The 12,547-nt window shown below is 51.2% G+C and overlaps 1 protein-coding gene across 4 annotated transcripts in view; it reads left to right on the top strand.

Moving 5' to 3' along the window:
• Positions 1-1,255: 1,255 nt before the first annotated feature.
• THEMIS2 (thymocyte selection associated family member 2) overlaps positions 1,256-12,547 on the top strand; it is a 36,649-nt gene continuing 25,357 nt past the window's right edge. For 3 of the 4 annotated variants that reach the window (XM_038531385.1, XM_038531384.1, XM_038531387.1), the window contains exons 1-3: positions 1,256-1,401; positions 3,748-3,888; positions 8,257-8,667. In XM_038531385.1, the coding sequence (XP_038387313.1) occupies positions 1,308-1,401; positions 3,748-3,888; positions 8,257-8,667 (646 nt within the window). In that variant the 5' untranslated portion in view covers positions 1,256-1,307. Of the gene's footprint in view, positions 1,402-2,271; positions 2,545-3,747; positions 3,889-8,256; positions 8,668-12,547 lie in introns of those variants that run through there. The other variant, XM_038531386.1, reaches the window with a different exon arrangement.

Below are 12,547 nucleotides of genomic sequence, written 5' to 3'. Positions count from 1 at the left end.
TCCAGGATCATGCCCTGGGCTGAAGGCAGCGCCAAACCGCTGAGCCACCCAGGGATCCCCGCCTTTCTAAAAAGATTTATTTATTTACTTGAGAGACACAGAGCGGGGCTCGCCTGCAGGAGGAGGGGCTGAAGGAGGGGGAGGGAGAGACTCCCAAGAGGACTCCCCTCCCCCCAAAGGGCAAAGCTGGGCAGGGAGATCAGGACCTGAGCTGAAACCAAGAGTCGGAGGCACAACCGACTGAGCCACCCAGGTGCCACTAACTTATATTATTTCTTCACTTTACAGTGGTAAAAAAGTGAAATAAAGAATCTTGCACAGTACCTAAATGATTTCATTTTGTCCTCACAACCAGCTAAGAAAAGATCCTTTGCCCTATTTTACAGATGAGGAAACTGGGGCTCAGAAGTCAGGGATTTGGGGACGCCTGGGTGGCTCAGCGGTTGGGCGTCTGCGTGAGGATCAGGGCCTGATCCTGGAGACCCGGATCGAATCCCGCATCCGGCTCCCTGCGAGGAGCCTGCTTCTCCCTCTGCATGTGTCTCTGCCCCTCTCTCTCTGTGTGTCTCATGAATAAATAAACTCTTTTTTTTTTTTTTTTTTTTTTTAAGTCAGTGATTTGTTTAAAGCTGAATACCGGGATCCCTGGGTGGCGCAGCGGTTTGGCGCCTGCCTTTGGCCCAGGGCGCGATCCTGGAGACCGGGGATCGAATCCCACGTCGGGCTCCCGGTGCATGGAGCCTGCTTCTCCCTCTGCCTCTCTCTCTCTCTCTCTCTCTCTGTGACTATCATAAATAAAAAAAAAAAAAAATTAAAGTTAGATACCACTCAGCGGGCTCTCGCCTGTGATTTCTCTTTAGCCCAAGGAAGAAGTTTTAACTAGAAATGTCCAGAAGGCACGAGCATCCCGGAAAGGGTGAGCTCCCCAGCGCTGCGGGGCCGCCAGGTCCTTCCCGCGCCGACGCCCGGGCGGGGCTGTTTTCCCGGAGACCCAGAGCGGCGCGAGGCCGCGGACTCGGGGCAGGCGGGGGGCGGCCGGGGCCTCCCCGTCGTCCCCATCAGCGCCCCGCCCACCGCGCGGTGCGCCACCGACCAGCCGGGAGGGCCGTGGGGACCGGCCTTCGTGCGGTCGGAGCCTCCAGGCGAGGGGCCGACCGAGACCCCCCCCGGCCGAGGCGGGAAGCGGGCGCCCGCGGGTTCCCACGCCTCGCGGCGGGCGGCTCCGCCCACGTGGCCGCGGGGCGGGGCTGCGGGCTCGGCGCCGGGAACGCGGCCACTCGCTCGGCGTCGGGGGAGCCGCGAGGACCATGGAGCCGGTGTCGCTGCACAGCTTCGTTTGCACCCTGGACCTCGCCTCCCTCCCGCGTGTGCTGCGGGTCTGCTCGGGGGTGTACTTCCAGGGTGAGTGAGGCGCTGTCGCTGGGGCCGCTCGGCGTCTCTGCGCCTCGGCTCCTGCTTCCGTGGATGCCCCGCGGGGCGACGACGAGCAGTCAGTGAGCTCAGACCCTCGGCGGGCGAACCGGGCCGGGCGCAGGTGGAAGCGCGCTGCGCCCCGAGGGCGGCCTGGCGGTGGGGAGGCTCGTGCCAGCCCCCCCCCCCCGCCGACCTGCGCGCCTCCTCTCAGCCCTCCCAGCCCACCTGCGCCCTCGGCTCCGCTCCCCGTGCGTCAGCTCTGGAGTTGGGCCTCCCTGCCCTCTGCTCGGGCGCACCTGCCCGGCCTGCCCACCTGGTTCCCAGGGATGCGCGCACAGCAGGGGCTGAAGGGGCGAGAAGGGAGCGACTGACAGGCGGCAGAGGGAGCAGAAGCTGCTAAGAGGGTGAGGGAGGAACTGTGGCGAGGCGACAGCGGGGATGCTGGAGGGAAAGGAAACTTGGGGACTGGGTGGAGGGGGCGAGGCTCCTTCCTTCGAAAGCGAACGAAGGCAGGGATGCCCTGTGGCCTCCGTTCCCTTGCTCGGCCACAGCAGCCTCCAGTGTTCCGAGATTCCAAGGGGGGGGGGCAGTCCTAGACCAAGGGGGAGACTCGAGAAGAGCCATCCAGGAGCCACCACTGACTAGAGTTTGCAGGTCCACTTGGGAACGTGGAAGATGCGGGTTCAAATGCTGACCCCCCCCCGGGGGGCTCCCTGCAGGCCTCTGCTGTTTGTTCTACTGCCCACATCCCCTAACCGCTGTGTGTCACAATGGCTGCTTCCTCATTTTGCCTGAACCCAGGCATGGGAAGTGGTGAGGTGGGGGTGGGTGCGCAGAGGGGTGAGTGATGGGGCAGGTGGGCGGGCCCCACCCTCCGAAGCCCTAGTGTGCTGAGGTGTCCCAGCTATACAGACACACACCCTGGGCTGGAGTCCCAGTTCTGGCCCCTTTGACCTGGTAATCTGGGGACCCCACCCAGCCTCAGCCCGGAGCAGCTCATTATTTAGGAAAGGGACCCGGTCATCCCTCGGAGGGCAGTCACGGCGCAGTGTGGTGCCCCAGCGGCTAGTCCCGCCAGCCCTGGGGACCACCCCCTGCAACTGGAGACAGAGCTGCAGTTTATGAGCCTGGGTGCGTTTTCCTGGGATAAGGGGTAGGATTTTCAGCAGCTTCTCAGGGCTGTTGTGAAATGCAGTAGGTCAGGTGGCCTCAAGGCTGACCTGTGTGTGCAGTCGTGTCCCTCGTTAGCAGACGGAGCCTGTACCCCCTGTGGGAGAGATCTCTACTGAGCGCCTTCTATGCCCTGGACATTGCTTTAAACACTTTAAAATAGTTAAGTGGGGCTGCTGTGCTTGATGGTGGCACCCAGAACCCGCCTACGGGGCCCACTCTGTCAGTGGCCCTCCATTTTCTCCTGTGCTCCTTTTTTAAAAAATTAAATTAGGGATCCCTGGGTGGCGCAGCGGTTTGGCGCCTGCCTTTGGCCCAGGGCGCGATCCTGGAGACCCGGGATCGAATCCCACGTCGGGCTTCCGGTGCATGGAGCCTGCTTCTCCCTCTGCCTGTGTCTCTGCCTCTCTCTCTCTCTCTCACTGTGTGCCTATCATAAATAAATAAAAAATTAAAAAAAATTTTTTTAAAATTAAATTAAATTAAATTTTAAAGATTTTATTTATTTATTCATGAGACACACACACAGAGAGAGAGAGAGAGAGAGAGAGGCAGAGACACAGGCAGAGGGAGAAGCAGGCTCCATGCAGGGAGCCCAACGCGGGACTCAATCCTGGGTCTCCAGGATCACACCCTGGGCTGAAGGCAGGCGCTAAACCGCTGAGCCACCCGGGCTGCCCTGTGTTCCCTTTAAAGACAATTCATCTGAAGAAGAAAAGACAGTTTACACCCTATGGGGGTGTCAGGCTGTGTGTGACCTCCAGGCAGGCACCGACCATCTCAGGGCCTGGCAGTGTAGCTGTACCTTGGGCCTTCTGGCCTAACTCACTCAGGACTTCAGCACATGCTTAGACGCGGCCTGTGCAGCTGCAGTGATGCTGGGACGACCAGCCCTGCCTTAGAGCTCGGTCGGGGAGGCATGGGGATGTGGAGGAGGCCAGAGAAGTTATCGCAGAGGGGTAGCCAGCACTAAGAGCAGGCAAAGGCAGGGTGCACGCTGCCTGAGTACAGCTGAACGAGGGCCACGTGGTGGGGAGACAGGGAAGCCACTCCAGGCAGCAGGAGCATGTGCAAAGGTGAGGCAAAGCACAGCCTGTTGGGGAACAGGGCACGGGCCACCCGGCACTTGGCTCTTGCTGCACAAGGAAACTGGTCTCTCTGCAGGCTCCATCTACGAGATCTCTGGGAACGAGTGCTGCCTCTCCACGGGGGACCTGATCAAGGTCACCCAGGTTCGCCTCCAGAAGGTGGTCTGCGAGAACCCAGGAACCGGCCAGACCATGGAAATCACCCCCGACTTCCACGGTAAGGAAGGCAGCTGTGTCTCCTCCCAAGTGGCCCCTTCCGGGCACACCAGTGGGCTCGCCCGCCCCAGCAGGCACTCCCACCCCTCTAGGTTGGCGCATGTGCTCTCACATCCATCGCTGCCCTGCTCTAAGGCCTGGGGTGTCCTCTGAGCGGTCCGACAATGCCCTTAGCCTGGGGTGGCTGCACCCTCTCCATACCATCTCTCTGATCACATCTGCCTCTCAGCTGGGGCTCTTTCCTTTGTTCCAGGTCTTTGTCCATCTGCCTGTCTCTGTGTTTGCTCATTCGCTCACCAAACATTTGCTGACACTTGTGTGCCAGGCCCTGTGCTAGGGGTTTGGGGAGTGGGGCTCAGGATGAACCGGGTGCAGCCCTCCCAGCCGGGGCCTTCCAGGATGGCAGTGAGAGGGCGACAACAGTCGACACATAGTTTAGAGAGGGTTCCTGGCAGGGGGGGTAGCCTGCCTCAGGCATCTGTGCAGGCTTCCTGGAGGAGGTGACACCTGAGCTGGAAGAATTCCCAGAGGCAGTAACTCCAGGGAGGAGCATGTGCATATCTGGTGCTCCAGAAAGGACATAGCTCAGTTACGGCAGGAGGTGAGTAGCATGGTAGCCCATGGGCCAGGACACTGAAGTCGACAGTCTGGATGGGAATCCTAGCTCTGGCAGCTACTAGTCTTATCTTGGCCAGTTCCTGGCACCCCTCTGTGCCTCAGTTTACTCCTCTGTAATAATCAGGCTTGATGTGAGCATTGAGTGAGTTGCCATGCATGAAGTGCTTAGCACAGGGCATGGCACAGAGCAGGTGTACTCTGAGCGCTCATTCTACATAGGATTTACTGTGATTGCCTGAATGGGATAGGCGAGGCCTTGGGTTCCAGGTGAGAGGCAAGTGGTGGCAGGCAGACTGCAAGTAGGGCTTTGTGGGGCATTGGCACATTTTGATCTTTGCGAGCACTGTGGAGCCAGTGACGGTTTTAAATATGGAAGTGGTGTGCTTTATTTTGTATTTTTGAGGATTTTTTCTTTTTATTCTGAAATATGTTCAAGTTACAGAAGACTTGCTAGAACTACCGTACACCCTTTATCCAGATGTACCAATTGTTTCCCAGTTCACCAACACAAGGACATATATTACTATGTATGTCTATGTATTTTTTTCCTGAACCATTTGAGAATGAACTGCAGACATGATAACCCTTTACAACTAAATATTACTCCTTATATTTACTATTATTCCTCAGTACAAGGACATTTATTCATAAAAGTATAGTTCAATGATCAAATTCGATATAATACTACTGCCTAACATAGTTTATTCAAATGTCAACAACTGCCCTAATAATTGTCCTTTATAGCTGTTTTCCCCTTGATCCAGAAGACAATCTCAGATCACATATTGATTTTTCTTTTTCAATAGGAATTTCCTTCTCCTTTTCACTTATTTTCTTAGAGTGTGTGTGTGCGAGGTGGGGGGAGGGTGGGAGGAGGAGAGGGAGAGAGAATCTTGAGCAGGCTCCATGCCCGGTGCAGAGCATGACATGGGGCTTGATCTCATGACCCGAAGATCATGACCTGAGGTGAAATCAAGTCGGACTCTTTTTTTTTTTCCCCTCAAGTTGGACTCTTAACCAAGTGAGCCACCCAGGTATCCACTTTTTTTTTTTAAAGTAGGCTCCACACCCAGTGTGAAGCCCAGTGCAGGGCTTGAACTCACAATCCTGCGATGAAGACCTGAACTGAAATCAAGAGTTGGACACTTGACTGAGCCATCCAGATGCCCCCAGATCACATCTGCATTTCTTTTTTTTTTCTTTTTCTTTTTATAATAAATTTATTTTTTATTGGTGTTCAATTTGCCAACATACAGAATAACACCCAGTGCTCATCCTGTCAAGTGCCCAAGTGCCCACCTCAGTGCCCATCACCCATTCACCCCCACCCCCAGCCCTCCTCCCCTTCCACCACCCCTAGTTCGTTTCCCAGAGTTAGGAGTTTTTATGTTCTGTCTCCCTTTCTGATATTTCCCACACATTTCTTCTCCCTTCCCTTATATTCCCTTTCACTATTATTTATATTCCCCAAATGAATGACAACATATAATGTTTGTCCTTCTCCGATTGACTCATTTCATTCAGCATAATGCCCTCCAGTTCCATCCACGTTGAAGCAAATGGTGGGTATTTGTCGTTTCTAATGGCTGAGTAATATTCCATTGTATACATAAACCACATCTTTATCCATTCATCTTTCGATGGACACCGAGGCTCCTTCCACAGTTTGGCTATTGTGGACATTGCTGCTAGAAACATCGGGGTGCAGGTGTCCCGGCATTTCATTGTATCTGTATCTTTGGGGTAAATCCCCAACAGTGCAATTGCTGGGTCATAGGGCAGATCTATTTTTAACTCTCTGAGAAACCTCCACACAGTTCTTCAGAGTGGCTGCACCAGTTCACATTCCCACCAACAGTGTAAGAGGGTTCCCTTTTCTCCTCATCCTCTCCAACATTTGTGGTTTCCTGCCTTGTTAATTTTCCCCATTCTCACTGGTGTGAGGTGGTATCTCATTGTGGTTTTGATTTGTATTTCCCTGATGGCAAGTGATGCAGAGCATTTTCTCATGTGCATGTTGGCCATGTCTATGTCTTCCTCTGTGAGATTTCTCTTCATGTCTTTTGCCCATTTCATGATTGGATTGTTTGTTTCTTTGGTGTCGAGTTTAATAATGACAGCCTGAGGAAGAAAAACCTATGTTTAATTGGGGTTCCCGAGGGCGCCGAAAGGGCCAGAGGGCCAGAATATGTATTTGAACAAATCATAGCTGAAAACTTTCCTAATCTGGGAAGGGAAACAGGCATTCAGATCCAAGAAATAGAGAGATCCCCCCGCTAAAATCAATAAAAACCGTTCAACACCTCGACATTTAATAGTTAAGCTTGCAAATTCTAAAGATAAAGAGAAGATCCTTAAAGCAGCAGGAGACAAGATATCCCTGACTTTTATGGGGAGGAGTATTAGGGTAACAGCAGGCCTCTCCACAGAGACCTGGCAGGCCAGAAAGGGCTGGCAGGATATATTCAGGGTCCTAAATGAGAAGAACATGCAACCAAGAATACTTTACCCAGCAAGGCTCTCCTTCAAAATGGAAGGAGAGGGATCCCTGGGTGGCGCAGTGGTTTGGCGCCTGCCTTTGGCCCAGGGCGCGATCCTGGGGATCCAGGATCGAATCCCACGTCGGGCTTCCGGTGCATGGAGCCTGCTTCTCCCTCTGCCTGTGTCTCTGCCTCTCTCTCTCTCTGTGTGTGACTATCATAAATAAATAAAAGTTTAAAAACAAAACAAAACAAAAAAAACCAAAATGGAAGGAGAGATAAAGAGCTTCCAAGACAGGCAGGAACTGAAAGAATATGTGACCTCCAAACCAGCTCTGCAAGAAATTTTAAGGGGAACTCTTAAAATTCCCCTTTAAGAAGAAGTTCAGTGGAATAATCCACAAAAACAAGGACTGAATAGATATCATGATGACACTAAACTCATATCTTTCAACAGTAACTCTGAACGTGAACGGGCTTAATGACCCCATGAAAAGAAGCAGGGTTTCAGACTGGATAAAAAAGCAGGACCCATCTATTTGCTGTCCACATCTGGATTTCTTAATCTCCTTCAGGATGGCATAATTCTGTAGCCTTTGTCTTGACATCAACTTTTTGAAGAGTCTAGACTGGTACTTTTGGGGAATGTCCTTCAGTGTGGGTGTAGTGTGATGTGGCCTTGATTAGACTTGTGTGGGGGCATTTTGGAGCAGGAAAACTCTGGAAGCAATGTTATGTCTGGATGTGGGGTGTTTAGGGCCAGTACAGTGGCAGGAGAAGAGCGGATGGGGACAGGGGAAAGAGGTGGGTGAAGAACAAGTTGGGCCACCAGAACTGGCAGACAGGATGAAGGGGGGTAGTGAGGTCATTTGGCTAGGAGCTCCTGGGTTTCTAGTTTGAGAGAGAAGGAAAATGGCACTGCCCCAGCATGGGGTGATAGGTGTCGGATGTACGGGATTGGAGCAGTGGTGAGGAGTATGGAAGCAAAGTTGGAGGTAGGTGCGGTTCAGGATGTAGGCAAATGTCATTGTCAGTGTGTCTTTTGGGAAACACACTGCTGTTCTGTCCTTGGCAACCATCCCTCAGTGTTCTTGCCTGTCCGAGCGAGGAGGAACTTGTCCCTCAGCCCTGCAGCCTGGATGTCTAGATGCTTGGGGCCTGTCTCCAGGGAATTCTGATTGGGTTCTCTGTGGCAGACGGGACCTGGTATACGTGGCTCTGAACCCTGCAAAGGCCTGTCCTGCCTTGACACCCTTTGCTGTGCCCCACAGGCTACTTCAGCCCCCTCACTGGCCGTCAGAGCTATGGGACCCTGGAGGAGCTGCTCTCTGCTGCAACCCAGTGCTCCAAGACGCTGCCCATTTGCTTCATGTCGACCCACAGAATCACCACAGAGGCCAGAGTGGTGCCTGAGGACCAGCCCCTTAAACTCGAGGCTGTGGAGACATACCATGGGACCTACCGTGCCCGCTGTGTACTAGACACTGAAACACATCCGTTCATTCTGCACCTGCCTCTGTCTCAGAAGGGGCCCTTCTGGGAGTGGAAGCCCGGTGCCCCTCGGCCCCTGCTCAAGGCCCTGCAGGACCCAGCACTGAGCAACCTCCTCTTCACCTGCCCGACCCTCCCCTGGCGTACCCTGATCTTGAGGCCCCAGTATGAGGTCCAAGCCATCATGCACAGTGAGTTGCCTGGGCAGGTTGGTGGGGTGAGAGGGGGGCCCTGGGAAGCAGCACAGATGGAAGGTACCAGGTGGCTTACTCAGTACATTACAATATAACAGAATAAAGACTCCCAAATAGTGGGAAGTTTGGTATAAAAGGAGACAGGAAAATGAGGGGACTTAACTGTGAGGTCCTACATAGCAATTTTATAAAATCAGGCAAAAGTTGGGATTGTGAACTGGCTAGCAACTAGGACAAAACAACAGTTACAAAGTAAAACCCTCCTGTCTGGGTGATGAGGGCACCGGGTGAATCCTTAGCTGTTTCACGGGCTATTTCTTAGGACAGGCTGGAAGCAGCGTGCAGAACAGGGCTGGTGAAACAGGCAGACCTGGCCAGGTTTGGCCACTTGGAGGCCCAGTCAGAGCAGAGGCAGAGGAACAGGTGCCCTGGGGCCTCTTCCCTGGAGGGTAGAGTTTGAGGTTCAGCTCCCTGGCAGTTACCTGGGGAGCAGCTGGTCATGGCTGCTGGTGGGCTATGGTGGGAATTCCTTATCCTGATTTTTAAGAATCTTTGAAAACTACTTTATTATGGAAAAATTCAAACAAATACAAGCACAGACTAGGATAACAAACCTCTGGACCCCATCACCTGACATCATAATTATTAACTCATGACCTATCTATCCCATTTCATCTCTTCCCCACCTGCCAGATTATTTCAAAACAAACCCCAGGTATCCTATCATTTCTCATACAAAGACTTCAGTGTCTCTCTTTTAAAAATATATTTTTTTAAACAGACACACAATACCATCATCACACCAAAAAGAATTAACAGTAACTCCTAATACTACTACTTGGTGTTTGAATTTCCTCTATTGTCTTATAAATTGTTTTTTTTTTTTTAAGATTTTATTTATTTATTCATGAAAGACACACAGAGAGAGAGAGGCAGAGATGCAGGCAGAGGGAGAAGCAGGCTCCATGCAGGGAGCCTGACATGGGACTTGATCCCGGGTCTCCAGGATCACACCCTGGGCCAAAGGCAGGTGCTAAACCACTGAGCCACCCAGGGATCCCCCACATAAATTGTTTTACCGTTTATTCACAGCAGGATCCAGATAAGATCCACACATTGCTGTTGATTGTTAGGCTTAAATCTGTTAATCTATAGATTCACCTTTCTTATTTTTCTTATACTTAATCTGTTGAAAGGTCTAGGCCATTTGTCCTGTGGGCTCTCTCCCGTTTTGGATTTTCTTGCTGGCATCCTTGTGCTGGTGCCAGCATGCCTCTGTCCCCTGTATTTCCTGTTGTGTTGGGCCCAAGGCCACCCCAGGTTTGATGACCCGCTGGGAGGCCTCATGGGACTTCACATATGGTTGTACTCACAGCCATGATTTATTATAGCAAAAGGAAGGAGAGTCCTCTTCTGGTGGAATCACATAGGACTTGGCGAATCCCTCTAGCACTGAACTATGACAACACATGTAGGTGTTGTCTATCAAGGAAGCTCACGGACTCAGTGCCCAAGGTTTTTCTCAGGGGCTGGTCACATACTACCCTACCCTCTGCTTAGCACATACCAAAATTCCGGACTTCCAGACAGAGAGCAGGTGTTCAGCATCACCGATTGTTTTGTACAGTCTAAGGACAGGAAACCGCCCCCACCAGTTAGAAGACGGTGGGAACACGTGCTACACCATGTTCTCAGATGCCAGCCAAGGACCAAATTTGCAGGCAAGCTTTCCTCAGGCCAACTGTTAGCTCTTTTCTGTCCATCTGTAAACAGGCACTTAGAGTTTTGACCAGACACACGAGGCAGTTCTCACTGCTGCATGAGGTGTGGGGCAGGGAGTCCCCACCTGGCTCTATGTCTGTCACCAACCTAACTTGCAGCGCCAACCTTGCCATGTGATGTAGTCAAATACAATGGATGGGCCAGCATTTGTAATGTGAGTGTCTGTTGCTGATCCTTACCTGATCCATGATATCCTTAGGAACCGAGATAGTGATTTTAATCCTATTGTCCCTCATTCGTCTATTAGGAAACTACTATAAAAAGCCCCTATGCCCCTTTGGTTAGTTTGTACAAGAAATATGGGACATTGGGCAGCCCGGGTGGCTCAGCAGTTTAGCGCCGGCTTCGGCCTGGGGCATGATCCTGGGGACCCGGTATCGAGTCCCAAGTCAGGCTCCCTGTGTGGAGCCTGCTTCTCCTTCTGCCTGCATCTCTCTCTCATTAATAAATAAATAAAATTAAAAAAAAAAAAAGAAACACGGGACATTGTGTTTATATATGTCGAGGTTCCAGGATACCATTCTACCTCCACTCTGGCAGACCTGGCCAGGTCCTGTTTCATGAGCAGTGCTCTGCACACTGCCTCTAGCCTGCATGGAGGGACACCCTAAGAAATGACCTATACTTTACTAGTTTAACAACTTATTTATTTATTGAGAGAGAATGTGCATAGGGGAGAGGCAGAGGGAGAGGGAGAGGATCTCAAGCAGACTCCATGCTGAGTGCAGAGTCCTGCTCGGGGCTTGATTTCACATCCCTGAGATCATGAGCTGAAACCATGAGTTGGACATTTAATCGACTGAGCCACCCAGACACCCGTTTACTAGCTTTTAAAATGGATTGGCTCCCTAGCATTCTTCAAGGATGATTATTTAAGTTTTTTTTTTTTTAATCATCATTATGAACTCACAGATGAAATATTTTCAGTGTTCCAATCCACTGGAATTATTATTGATGCTCACACATCTCAGCTTTGACCTATGGGAGCCTTTTCAATTTGGCTCCTGAATCCTTGTGACACACCTGCATGGTCTCGAATAGATTTTTCTTACTTTCTGGTGTAAGATGTTCCAGACCATTGCACATTTCCTCTCTAGGAAGTTTTCTCTTTCCCAGGGAGCCCTGGAATCCTGTGGGAAATAGTAGTAAGAGACCACAGTCTGGGGAACAAAGGCTTTTTTTTTTTTTTTTTTTTGAACAAAGGCTTTTGATGGTGGGTTGGGCTTGGGGGCTGTCCTGGATAATGAGGCAGTTCAGGTAATCCATTAAGTGCTTTGAAGAAAAAAGCCAGAACAGTATAATGAACTCCCCATGCCCATCTCCCAGCTTCAACCAGCTATTAGCTCACCTGGCACAGAGCAAAAATCCCAACACTGTGACCTGAGGCAAGTCACATTGAGCCTCAGTGTCCTCATCTATAAAACGAGGATATTCCTTGCTCCATCTTCTGTGTGATATGGCTCAAACACAGCGGAGCCACCTCTTGAATTTATAAACCAGGAACTAATCGATGCCAAGAAAGGAAACAAGTTGCCAAGGTCATCAATCAGTGTTTTTCTTTTTCTTAAAGATTCATGCATCTATTTTATTTTTTTTTATTTTATTTTTTTATTTATTTTTAAAGATTTTATTTATTTATTCATGAGAGACACAGAGAGAGGCAGAGAGAGAAGCAGGCTCCATGCAGGAGCCTGATGCAGGACTCGATCCCGTGACTCTAGGATCACGCCCTGGACCAAAGGCAGGTGCTAAACCGCTGAGCCACCCAGGGATTCCCCCATGCATCTATTTTAGAGAGAGAGAGCAAGCGCACAAGCAGGAGGGGCAAAGAGGGAAGCAGAGAGAATCCCAAGCAGCCTCTGCTCTGAGTGCAGAGCCCATATACAGGGCTTGATCGCAAGACCCTGAGGATCATGACCTGAGCCAAAACCAAGAGTCATTTCATTGCCCTGTGAAGAGTCGGACGCTAAACTGAATGTGCCACTCAGGAGCCCCAACCAGTGTTTTCCTTAATTTTTTTTTTTGGGGGAGAGAGCATGCATGAATGGGGAGGTGGGGCAGAGAGAAAGAGAGAGAATCTTTATTTTTTTATTCA

Source organism: Canis lupus, chromosome 2 (assembly GCF_011100685.1).
Source record: "Canis lupus familiaris isolate Mischka breed German Shepherd chromosome 2, alternate assembly UU_Cfam_GSD_1.0, whole genome shotgun sequence".
Lineage (NCBI taxonomy): Eukaryota > Metazoa > Chordata > Mammalia > Carnivora > Canidae > Canis > Canis lupus.
The sequence above is the reverse complement of the archived record's forward strand: the minus strand, read 5'-3'. Positions and strand labels throughout refer to the sequence as shown.